At 32.6% G+C, this 18,016-nt stretch overlaps 4 protein-coding genes across 5 annotated transcripts in view; 2 read left to right on the plus strand and 2 right to left on the minus strand.

Moving 5' to 3' along the window:
- The window catches only part of LOC131845920 (cuticlin-4), a 38,254-nt gene extending 32,312 nt beyond the window's left edge, over window positions 1-5,942 (plus strand). The window contains exon 4 of the mRNA XM_059195081.1: window positions 3,919-5,942. Within this exon, the coding sequence (XP_059051064.1) occupies window positions 3,919-5,622 (1,704 nt within the window). The 3' untranslated portion in view covers window positions 5,623-5,942. The remainder of the gene's footprint in view (window positions 1-3,918) is intronic.
- A 1,951-nt stretch (window positions 5,943-7,893) lies between these two features.
- On the minus strand, window positions 7,894-10,455 carry LOC131845961 (uncharacterized). Of its 2 annotated transcripts, XR_009357664.1 has the most exons (5): window positions 10,127-10,455; window positions 9,608-9,770; window positions 9,221-9,355; window positions 8,466-8,695; window positions 7,894-8,367 (listed from the first exon to the last, which is right to left on the minus strand). XR_009357664.1 is itself a non-coding variant. In XM_059195132.1 (4 exons), exons 1-4 carry the CDS (start codon window positions 10,445-10,447, stop codon window positions 8,682-8,684), a joined length of 633 nt encoding a protein of 210 aa, XP_059051115.1. In that variant the 5' UTR covers window positions 10,448-10,455; the 3' UTR covers window positions 7,894-8,681. The 2 variants fall into 2 exon arrangements, 1 of the variants encoding a protein (XP_059051115.1); XM_059195132.1 differs by having other exon boundaries at window positions 7,894-8,695.
- Window positions 10,456-10,713: 258 nt separating this feature from the next.
- On the plus strand, window positions 10,714-11,328 carry LOC131846055 (uncharacterized). The gene has a single exon (XM_059195276.1). It carries the CDS (start codon window positions 10,717-10,719, stop codon window positions 11,326-11,328), a length of 612 nt encoding a protein of 203 aa, XP_059051259.1. The 5' UTR covers window positions 10,714-10,716.
- Window positions 11,329-11,905: 577 nt separating this feature from the next.
- Window positions 11,906-17,158, minus strand: LOC131845877 (E3 ubiquitin-protein ligase MSL2). Its single transcript, XM_059195024.1, has 4 exons — window positions 15,958-17,158; window positions 15,504-15,713; window positions 14,886-15,060; window positions 11,906-14,249 (listed from the first exon to the last, which is right to left on the minus strand). The coding sequence occupies exons 1-4, from the start codon at window positions 16,687-16,689 to the stop codon at window positions 14,041-14,043; spliced, it is 1,326 nt and encodes a 441-aa protein (XP_059051007.1). The 5' UTR covers window positions 16,690-17,158; the 3' UTR covers window positions 11,906-14,040.
- Window positions 17,159-18,016: the final 858 nt, after the last annotated feature.

Below are 18,016 nucleotides of genomic sequence, written 5' to 3' on the forward strand. Positions count from 1 at the left end.
ACGTTCATGTCAGTTTAAAGCGACGTTATTTATTGCTTGGAAAAAGTTTGAGGCATGGGTGAGGCACCACGAAGCAGGTTGAGTTACTCGATCACGAACCATCTGATAGGACATATACTCAAACACACTTCCCACGTTCAAGCAGATCGCAAAACGCTCGAAAACAATGTGGAGCTTATAAAGTCAGTATAGAAGTCATTATACGCATCCTATACCTACAGAAAGCCTAGACTTCACTTTTTTCGTTTATTATGATGCACGTATACAAAAATAAAAGTATATTATGTTAAATGCTTATCTGTTAATATTTTTCAGTTGTACGACATTTATCTTAATCTTGTCTATATAAGACTTTATGAAGGTTTTTAGATTTTTGTTTTTTTTACAACAATTATGCATAAAATGGTTTACGGTTACAAATTAAATTTGGTATATTGACACCGTATTCTAGATTAATACATAGAGATTTTAATTCACTTGCGTAGTATTGGATGTTAACAGCGTACCTCATATCTGTAGAAAATAAACTTTGCAGTTATTAACTAGATAGTTGATAGTTGAAATGGTAAAAAATAGTACATACGCAATTGTATTTGCACACAATTATCAGAATAACATAAATAACCTCGACCTTGTTAGTATTGGCAAACATTGTAGGACGCAAAACAAAAATCCGGTTCTATTAATTTCGCATTCATTTAAACAACTTTCTCACCATTTTTGGTAAAATGTAGGTTTGTTTTTCTTTGCCTTTTTAAAATATCCCTGTAAAATATTTAAGCTCAAACTATTACGTAAGGATATGTCCTCTTCGTCCGTATAATGATTCTTCGACAGTATTTTTTACGTGTTTTAATTTGAAGTTGGGATTTTATTATAAAAGCCACGTAGCCAAACTGCAATATTTTGTTTTCCAACATTTATAACTTACTACTCTACTGTATACAATTTCATTGAAAAATCACGTAGGACTACCTAACAGTATAGTCATATATAATCTATATATTTACTTTCTTGTTATTTACTGAGACTATATTATACACTCAGTAAATAACAAGAAAGTAAAGGAAGAGATTACAGTATTAACGACCATGAGAAAATACTCTAAAAATAATTGTATCCCAGAACCAGTTCTTTATAAATACCTAATATCCACCTATTAATAGCATCAATTTTTTTTTACATAGAGAACAAAGTCTCAATTCATATATCGCATATAAGCATGCTTTCTAATACAGATTATCTTCTACGGGCATGCCCTGAGGACGTTCGTACTATCGTTTTTATTGTGAAAAGAGAGAGTAAAACAATACATTAGTAGAATTATATTTAAATCTTATCATTATGGTATAATCAAAAAGTAAATAATAATAAATTATTTGCTGTTTTGTACCATCTTTATCTACTCACATGATCTCTGCTCAAGCCCATATAATTACATTGAGAAAACAATACCGTTTACAATTAATCTTTTTTTCGTATCAAATTCTATAAATTTACTTAAACAAAATATCAGGCACATATTATTATTATCGAATGATAATTACTAAGATGTCTTACTTATGCTAGTGAAGATACAATGTAAACACCAACATATTATTCCTAAATAAAATAAACCTATGTAAATAACACTTATTTATAAATATTACAAATGCAAAAGTTAAATAAACGTGGTTTATTTAAAACAAATCCATAACATTATTTGGAGAGTAAGGTCAAATATTCAAAATATGCAGCTTATAGCCCTGAAAAACTTCCCGCGAATGCAAATACATAAATCCTGTATCAGAGTCTGGTGTTACAAAAATATCACACCGGGCAAATAACTACTTTCGAGTAATTATTAACCTGCATCTCCAGATCTGTTAAAGAAAGTTCCAATAGTCAAGTATTGCGCCTGTTTATAGGTCCAGTGTTTTCTTCCGCAACTGACAATCTCGATCAGTAGGTAATTTCTAACCGGTTTAGAAAACATGACTGGTACTTGTAACATAACATGTTTATTTGCACCAATGTCTTTTTATTTAATTACAAGTAAAAAATACTTCTAGTTCAGTATCTTTAACCTTTTGTTTAATGTCTTCTAATTCCAATAAAAAATTCAGTCAAATACATAATCTTATAGGTAAGGTTATACTTAAACCTACCTATGGCCTTTCCAACGTATACATCCATTATTATGACTACTTAAATAGAGTCTGATTTTTATACAATAATTATAATACGATTTATGAATTAAGTTCTTCTCTTAGCAGTTAAAACTAAAATAGGCACACAATAACATAATCGAAGTTTTAGAAACAATCGTAATGTACTTAGTAACAATATTGTATCCACTTTTGTATAGAAATATTGATCGTATAATTATTCAAAATAAAAAAGCATTGTGCTGTTAACTAAAATACTCATAAAACATCGCCACCTGACTGACACTGTATCAATTAAAATTTAATACCGCTGTAAAAGTAATATAAATGGATAGTTTCTTTTAGATCCTACAGCATAAAGAGTAGAAATACTTATATTTTTTAACAAGATTAGTTATCGATCTCGTATCTACAGTAAACAGAATATCTCGAAATTCCTATTGTAATTGTAAGTATTTCGACAATATTACTACCTTCTATTGTCGTATTATTTACTTGCAAGATTTTGATTTGTCATTTTTGTTGTGAAGACGACAGGAAAAAGATATGTAAATACCAACAGTGACCTATTTCATATACCTGCTTGTTGAAATGTATATTTATAGTACAGTAATGTCTTTAATATTGATTAATAATTTTAAGAATTTTCTAATTAAACATATATTCTATATTACATCGATGCGTTAACGTAAACACGTTTCTCTATTAAACGCGGTAGCTAAGATAAACGCAGCAAACTATCGTGAAAGCATCTTTGGAACTCATCTCGGCAGTATGATTGCGCTGATTAATATTATAATTGCTTGCACGAGCTATCCATCAGTGTAGAAAGTCGGAAAGAAAAAGAACGCCTCAGCGCTCGCCGGATGGCGCGGCGAGCCGCGAGGTGCCAACCGCCCTGTACAGTCGGACTCATATTATAGTTGGCTGTTTCTCGATCTTTTTATTGGCATTATCGCCAAAGAATAAATAAAAAAATATAGGTAAACAGAGTTACTATATCTACTATTATATACTATTATCCCTTTAAATTAAGGTATCTCTAATATACGTGTGGTGTATAGTCTAGTATAAGTGTATACCATATAGTATGTATACGTATTTCGATTACGAAAAAAAGGTGTGTAATTCATTATCGAATGCCTCGCCATAGAAAGAATTTAATACATAATTATTTATCAATTTTCTTCACTGTTAGTAATAATAGTTATGGTGTGACAATAATAATATTCTAACATTAAATAATAATCAGGTTAACACATATGATTAATTATTGTGCATAATTATTATGAAAAAGTATATCATTTAATAGTTGTGGAAATCTATTCTACTAAGATAATTTTTAGACTTTCATTCTGTATAGTACTGACCACCCTGTCATTTAATTTAATAATGCAGCTGACTGTACCGCACGCGTTGGTGAGGCGCGAAGTAGACTGCGACGAGTGGAATGTGCCCCTCCACATACTCCAATGATTAATAAAATATATCTCTGTAGTAATGTCATATTTTATTAGTAATTTATAAAAGGAGAAACCAGCTGACTGATCAATGCACAATAGAAATCATGTTCTGGGTTCATAAACATGAAACTTTATGCAAAGGTATCTTATGTAACTCACTTTAAATGAGAAAAGTAATAATTATGAAAAATTTGAAAACTGAACTCACCTCTATATTCATCACCGAAACTATACTATTCCCTAAAATAAATTTATTCATATTAATAGTCACTTTCTAATTGATTAATGTATCATATTTCTTCTTTCAGGATGCATTATGCGAGCCTCCAGTGGATTCCGCTTCGTTACCATTAGAACATCGAGCAGGTGGTGGTTATGGACCGCCACTGCCTTCCGGACACACGGACGACCCTTGGCCACTCGCTACACCAGATAGTCCAAAAATTAAACATCTACAAGTGCAATGCGAGAAAACTCATATGCGAGTTAATATAGAATTTGATCGTCCATTCTATGGTATGATATTTTCAAAGGGATTCTACAGTGACCCACATTGCATGCATCTCAAGCCAGGAACGGGACACCTTAGCGCAACATTTGAAATTTTCCTCAACAGTTGTGGAATGTCTAGCTCAGCAAACCATAACGTTGCCACTTACGGAAGCCCAACTCCAAGTGGATCTTATGTTGAGAACACAATTATTGTTCAATACGACCCATACGTACAAGAAGTATGGGATCAAGCACGAAAATTACGATGCACGTGGTACGATTTCTATGAAAAAGCAGTAACTTTCAGACCTTTTCAAGTGGACATGCTCCATGCAGTTACAGCAAACTTTCTCGGCGACAACTTGCAATGCTGGATGCAAATTCAAGTGGGCAAAGGACCATGGGCTTCAGAAGTATCAGGCATTGTGAAAATAGGTCAAACTATGACAATGGTACTTGCTATAAAAGACGATGAAAATAAATTCGACATGCTCGTCAGAAACTGTGTAGCTCATGATGGTAAACGAGCGCCTATTCAACTTGTCGATCAGTATGGATGTGTTGTGCGACCGAAAATAATGAGCAAATTCCAAAAGATAAAGAATTTCGGTCCATCGGCTTCAGTGGTATCTTTTGCTTATTTCCAAGCATTCAAATTCCCAGATTCGATGAATGTTCATTTCCAGTGCGTAATTCAAGTATGTAGATATAATTGTCCCGAACCGAAATGCGGTCTTGGTAATGAATACGGAGTTCCACTACTAGGTGGCAATACTGTTAGTGCTGGAGTATATGGACCTCCTAATTCTCCGCTTGCTGAGTATGGCCCGCCGCCACAATCACCTCATGCTGAGTACGGCGTACCTCCGGCGTTCCCTGATCCTCGACATCCTGCAGATGCCACAGGCTCATTCTCCGAAAAACGCGATGACGCAGTACCACCCCCACAGGCACAAGTATCATCAACACCTAATGCACCGAGTCCGTCATCACCGGCACCAGCACGCGAAGATGATGAGGTTAATTTACCACCCCCACCACCGCCAGGTCGTCGTGGAGTTTACAATACAGTCAAAAGGAAAGATGAAGCTCATGGTAACCTTGCAACATTAGGTGGAAGACCTCGATCCGTAGAAGATTTACCTGAGAGTTTAGTCGGAATTAGACGGCGGAGGGAAACATCTACGCACACACGAATTTATAAGCGCGATGCTCAAGAGATGACAGATGTGAATACTAGTCGCACTATTCAAGTTGTAGCACCGGGTGACGTTAACTTTGCACTAAATAATGCTGCAGCAAACGAGACCGTGGTCATCCAGTCTCCAGCAAGTGATCCGGAGACAATATGCATGTCAGTGCCGTCGTTTGTGGCGGGGTTGGTCATGTTATTATTAGTGCTAGTGGTGGCATCCCTGGTTGCCGCGTTTCTTTTCGTGCGCGTACGAGCGCTCGACAGGAAGGGCACCCACGGGACTACCGCCTACTACGAAACGGATTACGTGAAGCACACGAATTAATAGCGTGGAGTTCTGCGAGTGCGAGTGTGACGCGAGGACGTTCCATAAACTCTTCTTGGATCCAAAGAGCGTGCGCGCTTCGGCCCCGGCCGGACGGCCCGACGGCTCGACGCTGTCGCGGTTGCGATCGAAGCTCGGTGACGTGTGACTTATTTATTTAGTAATATAGTGAGCGTGATGTATATGTTCGACTGTTTTTGTAAATTATTTTATTCGTGTGAAGAGCACTCTGTACTTATTTAGTCTGTTGTAATTTTGTAAAGAGTCGTAAGTAAGGATGTAATTATAAGAAAGTTATACTTATACCAATTAAAAAGTGTCGCGTGTGAAAAAAACTGTTTATTATTAACCTATGAATACATGGAGCTTCATTCAAAATTCTCGTTTGCATGCATATTTTTTGTTAACATGCAATTAGAATTGCATTAAATTAATTATATTTATAATTGTAAAAAAAGGATTTTTTTATATTCCTATATATAATGTCCGGCTAAACTTAAAATGATGACTGTAAACATTATTGTCATAACTCTACTGGTCCAATACAACCTTCCTATTATGCAGATTTTATACCACACAACACAAGATTCCAAATCGAAATAAAAACGGAACATTGCAAGAATAGTCCATACAGCATAAATCAGTCTATAATAGACTACATCTTTTAGTAATCGTCTAAATATCTGAGCGCACAGTCCTGATATGCAACTTTACTCGTTTAGTGTTTCAATAGACTCTCTTTAGTCTATACAAGGTATTCATTCAAATACCGTATCAAGAGAGAGTGGGAGTTTTTAATTATTATATGACTGAAATTATTTCACGTATTTTAGTAATTATATAAAATTTTAATATGATGGTAGCAAACCTAATACAACCCGATCTGATGGTAACCGGTAAAACAATTACGTAAGTAAAATAATGTTAAAATACTTAAAGTAATATATATCTCTCGTTTCTTTTCATTATCAAAGTAAAACGACTATTTAGATAATGCATGATATTTAATAGCATTATAAATATATCTTATCTGGACATAAAAATAATAATAATATATTTCAATTTAAAAAATACCTACAATAAATTATTTAAATCCATATTCGTCACCACAAGAGTACAAAACAAAATTAATCGTAGGTAGGTAGAAAAATATTTTTATTAGTTCATTATTTGGTAGGTACTATTTTTTACCCGCGTCATAATCCATGCGACCGAATCATAGATTAAGCACGATAGAATTCTTGTACCTACATAAATTAATACGCCAAGAAGCAATTCTCTATCATATTTATAATATTAGTAAGGATTTATCAACAAGATAATTACATATTCGTCTTTTCCTTCATTAATAATCAAGCAAACAACAAGCCGAGATTATGTCTAGTAGTCGCTATAATTCAAGTCTTTTCTTGCGATTTTAGGATTAACATAATAATAGACAATGCAATATCGTAGTTTCTAATCGTTCTGGAAAGTAATGTTTTTTTTAGTATTTGTAGGTACCTTCCATAAAGACGAATACAGATATAAATATAATAATGCTATAATAAGTAGATAATATCATTATTATAAAATTCGACGTAAGGTACTCTATTCCAATCGCAATAGTAAGAGCGAAATAAGGTAAATAATCTTATTGGTCCAAGAATTTTTATAAATCTTGACAAGTAAAAAGGGAAGAAGACTAAACTTTGTATTAAAATATTACCAAAGCGATCGAAACATGAATAAGTCTATTTAATTGTAACTAGCACTAAAAGTATTTACGTAATGTTAGTAAGTAGTTACATTATGACGAATGTTAGATATGACTGCTGTACATAGATAATTTGATGTAGTGAAAGTAAAAAATTAACCGCTATTTTTATAGTGACAATCGTAATCTTTCTTGTATATACAAGATTCCGGTTGTCACTTTCAAGTGGGCAAAGGACCATCAGGCATTGTGAAAATAGGTCAAACTATGACAATGGTACTTGCTATTTCAACCGTAATCTTGTATATACAAGATTCCGGTTTTTCAGAATTCCCGACCTTGTCATACATAAGTGTAGAAAATGAACATCAAAAGAAATCAGTGCGCTACGCTTGCAATAATATTATTAGATAAGGTATTTCGTTTACTGACTAAAATATACACTTTTTATTAAAAACAACTGTATGTACCTATCATATCAAAGAAACACATCTAAAGAATGTAAAACAAATAAACAAAAAAGTTATTATAGCAATCAATTCTCTAAAGGTAACCCGTATAATATCTAGACATACATACCCAGCCAACAATTTGAGATTCATGAATTGATACATTGAGCTCTATAGCGTATGTTTGGCTAACATAGTGAGATTTCATAGAAATAAAGTACATTTCATACTAAAAAAATGAAAGCGCCCCTTATTGACCAACGCTTAAATTAATTCTACATGCAACATGTCATAATGCACGAAGTATATTGGGCGCTACTTGAGTGTCTTATAGCCTCTTAATTATAACAATGTTTATTGTTCACGACATAAATGAAGAAAAAATGGCATCTAAATGACACGTTAGCAGGCATTGTAACATATAACGAGAACAATCATCAAGTCAAGTTCACACGAGTTTCACCTCCAAGCTGGATTTTTCTTACAACCTCTCGCATCTCGGTGCAAATTCTCCGGTGTTAGTATAAGATTAATAGTGGAAGATATCCTCATGGAACTTAATCGCTTGTCAAACTTTTCACCAATTATATTAATAACGTCCTGCAAATAACATTTTCACTAATAGGTATTACAGGTAGGTAAAATATTACAGGGTGCCGATGCTACTAGTGCTCGAGCTGGTGGCTTTAACGTCTTACTTTCATCATTCCTTTGACTCCATCCCATTATTTGGGGTCGCCGCAGTATGTTATCTTTATCTGATCTCTATATATATCTGACTCCTAGACGTTACGATACTGTATGCACGACAAAGACGGGGCACTCGACAGTTGTGTTGAAGTAACTGTTTCTCCTCTTGTTACGAATGTCGTTTTCGGTGCTTCCAAAGTAGTTTGGCGTTTTTAGTTTCAGAATTATGACATTGATTCTAAAAAGTAAAATTTATTATACTTTAATAAAAAAAATTGATATTTGAATAAAACGATGATTTCCAAATAAGTATCTACTTGAAAATTGTCAATTATATACAAAGAAATGCAAATTTATAATGCTAATGGCCTATGGACCTTTGGGTGACCGTAGTGCGTGAGTTTCTACTCGTAGCGATTTATCGTAGCATGCGTAGCAGTCGATTCGAGCTTAATACAAATATATGTGCGTAGGTTTCAAATTGATGAACAGACGCTGTTATGACAACTATATATATATCTGTCTGTCTGTGTATGAATAATAATATAGATATGATAAATATTAAAGTAACCCAAAACATTTAGTAGCAAAATATATGTAGATTATACATATACTTACTCATTGCTACGAGTAGAGTATACACAGAAACTATTTTAAATATTTTATTAATGCATTTCATATCAGCTTCATTGATTCATTTCAGTTTTGTGTTCTCTACGTTGTTATCTATATCAAATTAGAGCTAGCATAGTTGTATACATACCGATGCTTCGTTCATATCCACCAGCGCATCCATTCGCTGAGGGAAGCGCGTTGGCAGCCTGCGACACTGCACTCTCGATGCTGCGCGATGCGTTGGACAACAGCCGGCACAGTTCGCAGACAGGCGACGTGGATGCTAAAAAATGTACCCATAACCTAATTCATGAATCTTATTTTTATGTTAACACATTCAAGGCAGATGCTGTAATATAAACAAAACTCTCATCAAAATCTATTCCATGTCATTCCTATCAAACTACGATATGTTAAAGAATATATGATCACTGAGAAATTAAAATAAATAATTGTAATATCTAGGTATGGGATAAATAATGTCAATGAAACAGATGTTGAAACTAGAGACAGGCCCCTACATCGGAGGCAGCACCTGGGTCGAGGTGTGAGCAGTCCGGCGCTCCGGGCGGCAGGCGTTGGTGGTCGACGCTCACCTCGCCTCCATCGCTGCCGTCGCCGGAGCTCTCATGGACGTGCACCTTTATATTATTCCTCACTAGGTGTGGTTTGATCTCTTCAAACCAAACATCGCATAACTGCAACATTTTCAAAAATAGTATAATATGTAGTATAGTATGTACATTATCAATATTTAATTTCTGATTATTCTATCCCAAATCCATTCCGAACTAGTAATTACCTGTGCCGTAACTGATAAAATACATAATAGTGAAGAACATCTTTTTAACTTTGATTGAATAAAATGGTAAATATTCACAACAAATTAATATTGATCGGATTATGTGCATCGTATATATGAAGTATATCATTACAAAAACAACCCACAGACCAAATAACCACTAAGCTAGAGATTCGTTGAAGCCTGCTTTGCAATCGACGACCTCTGATTTCTCTGTACATATTTGCTTATAAAATTTATTTAGGCGCTTACTCCAACTAGGGCATTTTCTAGTTCGTATCGGATGCTCTTCGGTATTTTGTTACTGCTTCTACTGCGTTGCTTACAGTGCTTTGGGATTACATTAGATATAGTGCCATCGCCTGAGGCTTTGTTGATAGAGTGACGTCCCCCCGAAGCAGCATCATTAGCAATTACTGCCTTCCTAGCTCTAGAATGAGACATCATTTTGTTCATAATTAAGCTACACAAAAAATAATTCTCGGTATATATTATTTTAAAGAAATTATTGTAATTTGCATTAAAAAACATTAAAAATATGAGTGTATAAAATTGAAACGTCAAAAGTGGCATTTTCAATTGTTAAATTCTTGAAACGCTATTTGTTAAAATACAGGTTATATCAAAAAAGATATATATGTCTACATAAACAAATAGAAATGTTGAGTGGTAAATTAATTAAATTGTTACCCCCAATAAAATTGCAAAAACTAAATAACACAAAGAACATAATATTATCGTAGCCCTATTATTCAATCAAAGAAGAGGGTAGTTGAATAAAATTATAGAGAACATTAGACAACAGTTTTGCCGTAGCGAAGTTAATATTGTTAAATTAAAATATGAATTGGAAGACAACATTATACGCGAGTGGGTCAATATTATGCGGTATTGCATTAAAAGTATTAAAGGATAATGTGTTTAAAAATGTTCCAAATAAAAGCGATATCAACGAAGTGTTACTTTACGGCGATGGTGATGACGTACGAGTAAAAGAAATAGGTTTAGATAATCTCTACTGCATTTATTACATGATAGCTCACGCCAGCAATACAGTTGACGTGTGTGTGCCAAGCCTCGAAAGCGAAATTATTACTAAGTGTCTCATCGCTGTGCAGCAAAAGAACAAGCCCAAAATTAGAATCGCAATACACAATAGTAATACTTGGGATAATCTCAAATCTATTGCCGAGAGCGGAATCGAGGTGAAGGTCATAAAATCGACAGAACGTCTGGAACACGAATTCCTATTAATAGATGCTACGGGAACGTTTGACGATGCTGTGGCAATAATAGGATCCCTAGACTACGACACATCTAGAGTCAACTGCAACAATGACACGACCATGATCACATCTGAACTTGCTGTAGTGAAAACTTTAAAAAGAGAATTCGATAGGGTGTGGAACAATCACGTATCTGATATTTCAGAGATTATGTTGACCAAAAATTAGATCAATAACTATAGATATATGTTTAGTTGCCATTAATGAGTAATAAATAATTAATTATAACTGTGTATTTAGAGAAATAAAAGTGAGTAATTAACAAAAATAATAAAATTTTATTTCATTTACCTAGGTAGTTACAATAATCATTTTAAAAGCAATATATACATAATTTATACGTGAAAATTTATTTGTACCGGAGTGTTTCTTCATCATATTGTACACTTATCAGTAACATACAATATAAAAAATCCATTTGGTATTTATGATAATCGATTTATTCGATTTTACACTTTACATCATTGTATGTATGTTACAATTATTATTAAGATACTTGTTACGTATATGTAAAAATACACCTCAGGAAAATAATACTAACCACTGTAGTCCTATATTTTAATATAAACTTTTAATTTAATACGAAAGAAAAAACAATACCGAAACAAAAATATTGAAACATCTTTCATTTTTTTCTTAATTGTAAGATTAAATGAACAACATTTTAATCATTGTTAAGTATGCTGTGTTTGTAATTCACTATTCGTTTTTTTTTTAATTATAATTTTATTTAATTAAAAAGAAACATTCGACTGACTTTGAACTTCCATACCTAAATAAATCTAAACTAATGTACATATTATCTGGGTCACAGAAGGAATACTCTTTCTCTTTAGTGCCCGCTGTGTCAAAAATATAAAATTAAAATACATTCTAGGATCCCAAATAATTCGTAATGACGTAGAATAACTATTATAGTTATTTTTTGGTATAGATAAATATAGCATATCAAAAACATATACGCGATATATATACATTAGTACAAGTAAACATAAGAATGCTTAATATTCTTCTGATTAATTGTTCTTATACACATATAGACAAAATCGTTATAAATATATAAATATTCTGATCGCCTGTGGTACGAATTACTACTCATATGTTCCCATACCAAAATAATATGGCATTTACTTCTTACATCAAGGATTGCACTAATTGTCCCTTTGAACAAAACAAAATGCACCTAGCTCGCAGTTTAAATGGTTTTGCGACTTATTCGAAGAACTTAAGTAGTGTTGGCAATTCTACTGTTTAATATATTATAAATATTATGTATATGCAACAATAAAATATAACGATCAGCAGACTACTAAAATAAATATTAAATTATTTAGAGTTGTTATAGTATGAAATTTCAAGTTTCAGGGCATTGAAATAAAAAGTATATTTTAGGAAGAAAAAGAATAATCGAATAACACTGATGCCCCCACTACTGTCATACTACAATGAAAACAAGAATTTATTCATCTGTAGATTACAGCCGTCGTTGTAATAATAAGTTCTAAATTATTTAAATATCAAACAATGATTGTATATTATAAATATAACTTAATATATTCCTATTTGTACAAGTCGTAACATATAAGAATATCTTGATAGTTCAAATAATCATCACGACCCAGACCTAAATGGACACGCGAATCTGGTTAATCTAAAACTGTGACGATTTCCATACGATAGTAAAAAAATAATACTTATTTAATTACGTGAATAATATTGTTGGCCTCTATTGCATCCCGTCGCATTGGCCGGTAGATGATCATGTTGAGATGTTCAAGGGTTTATATATATTTAATGTAATTAGAATGTTAAAGAGGTAGATGTGGCCCACCTTATCGTAAAAGGCAATAGTTGGTTTTATACATAAACAGCACTATGAACATCAAGTTCTCAAATACAGGTGACAATGACGATGCGTTCTTGCTGCGATTGCGAAATCCATAGGACTAAGATGACCTATTTTCCTATAATTTCACTGTTTAATCTGAGCCTCCAACCGAAACAGTGCACAAAGCAAACTGCTTAGCAGCTGATATAGGTGAGATTAAGGTAATCACGCAGTCGATATTTTCTATGTACCTCTGCTAAATTAACTTGAAACTATAGAATACATATTTGAAGAATATATAAAAAAAAGTAATTAATTTCAATTTATATAATAAGCGGCTCCATATCAGCTATAAGCGTGGATTAGGATCATTTATTGGTAGTTAACAATAGAAAACAATTTAAAAAAGCTACATCTATGTTAATATAAGATATATTCCCGTTTTGTACTAAAGATGTACAAATCCCTTGTGGTAGGGTTTAACTGTATATCACAGCTATTTATCTCAGAACTGTAAGAAGCACAAGCTTATCTAGTGTTTCTTGTATATTAAATAGTTTATTGTGATATAGAAATATAAAATTAAAGAATGTATATAATATAATATATGGTACAAGTATTAATACTACAATAGATCAAAATGGAAAAATTATCATTAAAATATGTTTGTGACTATTGAGGATTAGTTAAACATAAATTTATATGAATAAAATAATTATTAGGCAAATAGGTAATATCATAATTAAAATTCCATTTCTAAGAATACATATACACCAATTCATTAAGTACATAAAATATTTTGTCTTATCAATTGACAATATACGAAAATTCACACAATACTCGAAGCAATTATTTACAAAATAATAACAAAGGTTCGTCTCAAATATTAGTATTTATGAAATAGTTTATATAGTTCTTCACACAACTGACTAGCAAGATAATTACAAATAGTGATTATCTCATGTAACTAAATATTCCAGAATATTCCCCAGAATGCATGTCAGCAGAATGATAACAAGGAGACCCTAGTCACACGACAGACATAATGGATATCATACGTCAATCTCAATATCACTGCCGATGTCATGAGTACCACCAGACGTCGGCGACGCTGTGTCAGGGTCCGCATAGTCCCTTGGAGACCCCATATTATATTCTTGAGGAGAACTCATATCGTCTTCTGGGGAGCCCGGTAGGTCCTCATCCATCATTATTGTCGCTGGCAGGGATGCGGATATTTCTTGTAATTGACTTGTGTACACTGAAATTTAAACAATTTCAAGTAAAATAATTATTTTGAATTATTGAATGATGAAGTCATTCTAGTTAATACTATTTTTTATATGCTCAAATATTACTTTCTTATCCTTAGAAATATCTGCAAAGCTCAAGTTTGATTACACTGAATCAAAATAATGTTTGGTTTAATGTCATTATTATTTATATTTGTATACACTATAATTAGAAAGTAACATAGTCAATGAAATATTTATCATAGCACTTTAATCTTCAGGTGCAGTAAAGCAAGTAGTGTAGTGTTGGTTGATATCTATTTGTGATATATATGAAATTCATATTTATATTTACTTCTTTTTTCAAGCTTTGTTATGAAGTAATAATATTTCAAATTAATAATAGGAATATATCAGATTTTCACCATTTTTTTATGTAATTGGAATAGCAAATAACTAGATGGTCCACCTTACAGTATAGTAAATGGCAAAGATGAAAAGGGACAGACAGTGACAGCGACTTTATTTTATACTATGTAAAAATAAATGAGTTCCTAAAAAATTTATAGTTGAACAGCAATATTTATTTTTCTAATAAGTTTGTTGAAAGAATAAATAAAAGAGACTATTTAACAAGAATTTAAGGAATACATGATACAACATACCCTTAATATTAGATGATTTTAGATCTGCACTAAAGTTGAGAGATTCTTCCATAGCCTCCATGGTTAATGTGTCTGTGTCGAGACTGTCCATAGAGCCAGAACAAGACGGAGAACTGTCGGGATTTGTGTTTATTGTAAAATGTATATTGTCTAGTTGAGGTATATGCGGCCGAACCTGAAATAACAAAATAAATTTTATTTAATTACTTATTATGGCATAAATCAAATGTAACAGTCCTGTTTTAACTTGTGTGTATAACTATTGTGAACTGATAAATTTTGTATCTATGAAAGTATTTATTTTACTAGTATTATACTATGGGTGTAATTAGGTTTGTTTATATTTTTCATTGACTATTTAAATGTGTAACTCAGAAAATTTATACTGTGTAAATCAATTCATCATATTAGTTGGATATTTTAGGACTGATCAAGACCTTTTGTATAAATATTTTAAATAAATTAATAATATTTGTATAGGAGTAGTAATGGTATAATTATACCAATATTGTTTATAATAAACATGATACATATTGATTTATTGCAAATTTATAGCACATGAAAATAATTTTGCATAAAATATATTTAATATACCTATTTATATAATCAAATACACACCTTCATTCCATCAGCTCTGTGAGGATTCCTGCATCCTTTACATTTGCACTCAGTGCATGGCTTACTTTCTACATAACATGGACAGCGCTGACCACAGCAAGTCAGCTTCCCCGGGGTCGCTGTAGCATTACCACAACGACAACCTTTTCTCTTGCTACTAGCAGAACTACGAGATCTATTTGATGGTTTTTTAAATCCTAATTGATTAGACTGAAAGTAAACAAAATTATTACAGATAATTTACAATAAAAAAAGTACTGTGTCATTAAAGGCTTATATTATTAGCCTTTAATGACACAGAACTTTTTTTTATATTATCAAATAATTATGTACATACATGTATATATAACCTATAAACTAGTACTTTTAAAATTTTAATGTTTTTTAAATAATATAATACATTATTATAATATATTGTATTAAAGTAATATTTAAATAAAACAACATTTATTACCTTACTTTCCCTTTGCGAAGACTCACTTTGAGTTAGAAGCTCTGCATCATCTATAGCCTTTCTTTTAATTGTAATTTTATTTCCAGAACCTGCATACAGTACAGAATAAAGGGAAGCACCATTGGACATGGCTCTAGAATTTGGTGAACCTTTATTTGAAGACCGGGTATCTGAAGAACTGGACGATGCTGCGGCTTGTGTTTGCGTAGATGTAGAATTGGTGTAAACACATGGCAGTATACTATATGCAGACTTTGACAGGCCCCCTGTACTCTTATAATCGTCGTTAAATCCAGCACCCTCCTGTATCAGATCTATAAGACCAGCGCTGGCAACTGTCCCTCCATTGATGCCCTCAGACATTTCATCTTCGTCCAGTAATATTTTGTACACATCAGTGCCCATAAAATATTCGCACAATTTTTTATAACATTGCAATAATATTCGTAATTGTAAATTCTCAGAATACTGGTCATAGTCTTTGCACCAGCTACATGAAGGTTTAAGTTTCTTTCTCCCCCCTTTGCACTTTTTACAAACATGATGCTGGCATCCAGCAGTAGTTGGTGTATATGGTTCTTTAAGAAGATTACCACAAACTGTACAAGATAAAGATTGACGTAAATATGGTACCAAACGAAATAAATCTATCCATGAAGACTTATCAGCGGCATCAGCTAGCACAACAAGCCGACATGTGGATACATATAAACTTGTAGCATTCATCTTCATTGAAAAAATATGTATTTACTAAAATTTTGTTACAAAAAATAATTGTTTACACCAAATTACTACAAAGCCGAAAAGCCAGCTTTGGCAGAAATATTTAGATTCCGTCAAAACTGTCAAACCATAAAAAATAAAATAAAATGTCAAACGAGCAAAGCAAATCATCCGCGGCTGTCATTGTCATTTTAATGTTGTCAATCCACATTACTACGTTCAGAAATACATAATAAGAAACACTTAACTAAGAAGAATTAGTTTTATATTGTATTTCTGAACTTATTTAATGTATCCCACGAGACGTTCGTAGCTTGAAGCCTAGAAAAATATTGTGACGATAAACATTTTAAAGTTAAAGACTTGTGTGAAAGATACGAACGACTTGAATAGAAAGATGAATACTACGTCAAGAAAGAGAATTACGAGATAAAAAATATTACTTAAAAGGTGGTTGGTCATAGATAGAATAAAAAGAAGCTCAAACACGAATTTACTCTCGTCTGATCTCGTTCTTTAATTATATCTTAACAATTATTTTATTATTATTTCTAAATCACGTAACTATAGTTCATTTAGGCATTGCATAAGCGACTACCCCAAAACACACTTGTCTTGCAGACACCAAAACAGTAATTTTGTACCTACTTATACTTATATTTCTGACTGATTTTGAAGAAAACACTGATAACAAGCCAAAAAATAATGCCCGAGACAGTGGTTTGTTAAGTAAAGGTAGGTTGTGACGTTGCCACGTAGTATTTAAATATACACAGTAAAATGTGGACATGTCAAGCATTGCGTTTACCATGACGTTAAGAAACACTGATTCTTTTGACGACCTCATCTGGGATAAAACTCGACACACAATATTAGTATTAGTATTTATTAAGTAACTAACATGGCATACACTTAATTAATTGGCTCAGCTGGTGCCAACTGTCACCTAATTTTTTTAAGTTATAGTTTACAGTCATTTAGGCGTCTTGTCATCGCTATTTCATACGAATGAGGAAACATGTATATTTGTGCAAGAATTTATTAATATTCTCACTCAATATCAATTACTGGGAAGAACTACAGGAGAAAAAAGAAGTCGCGGCCGGATAAAAATTGGGTGTAGGTAAGCCCTATTCTCCTTACGGCTCCACATACGAGACCACCGGACCTCGATCGCGTTACATTGATTAATTATTGATTGCAAGAGTGTTCAGAATTACGGCAAACTTGGAAATACAACAATGAAGAATGGCCACGTACAATTTCTACTAAACGCATATTGCTTATTAATTTATTAATATATTAGCTACTAACTTAGAAAACGCTAATTTATAAT

This window comes from Achroia grisella, unplaced genomic scaffold (genome assembly GCF_030625045.1).
Source record: "Achroia grisella isolate CSIRO2021 unplaced genomic scaffold, CSIRO_AGI_Agris_v1 utg487, whole genome shotgun sequence".
In the NCBI taxonomy this organism is placed as follows: Eukaryota; Metazoa; Arthropoda; class Insecta; order Lepidoptera; family Pyralidae; genus Achroia; species Achroia grisella.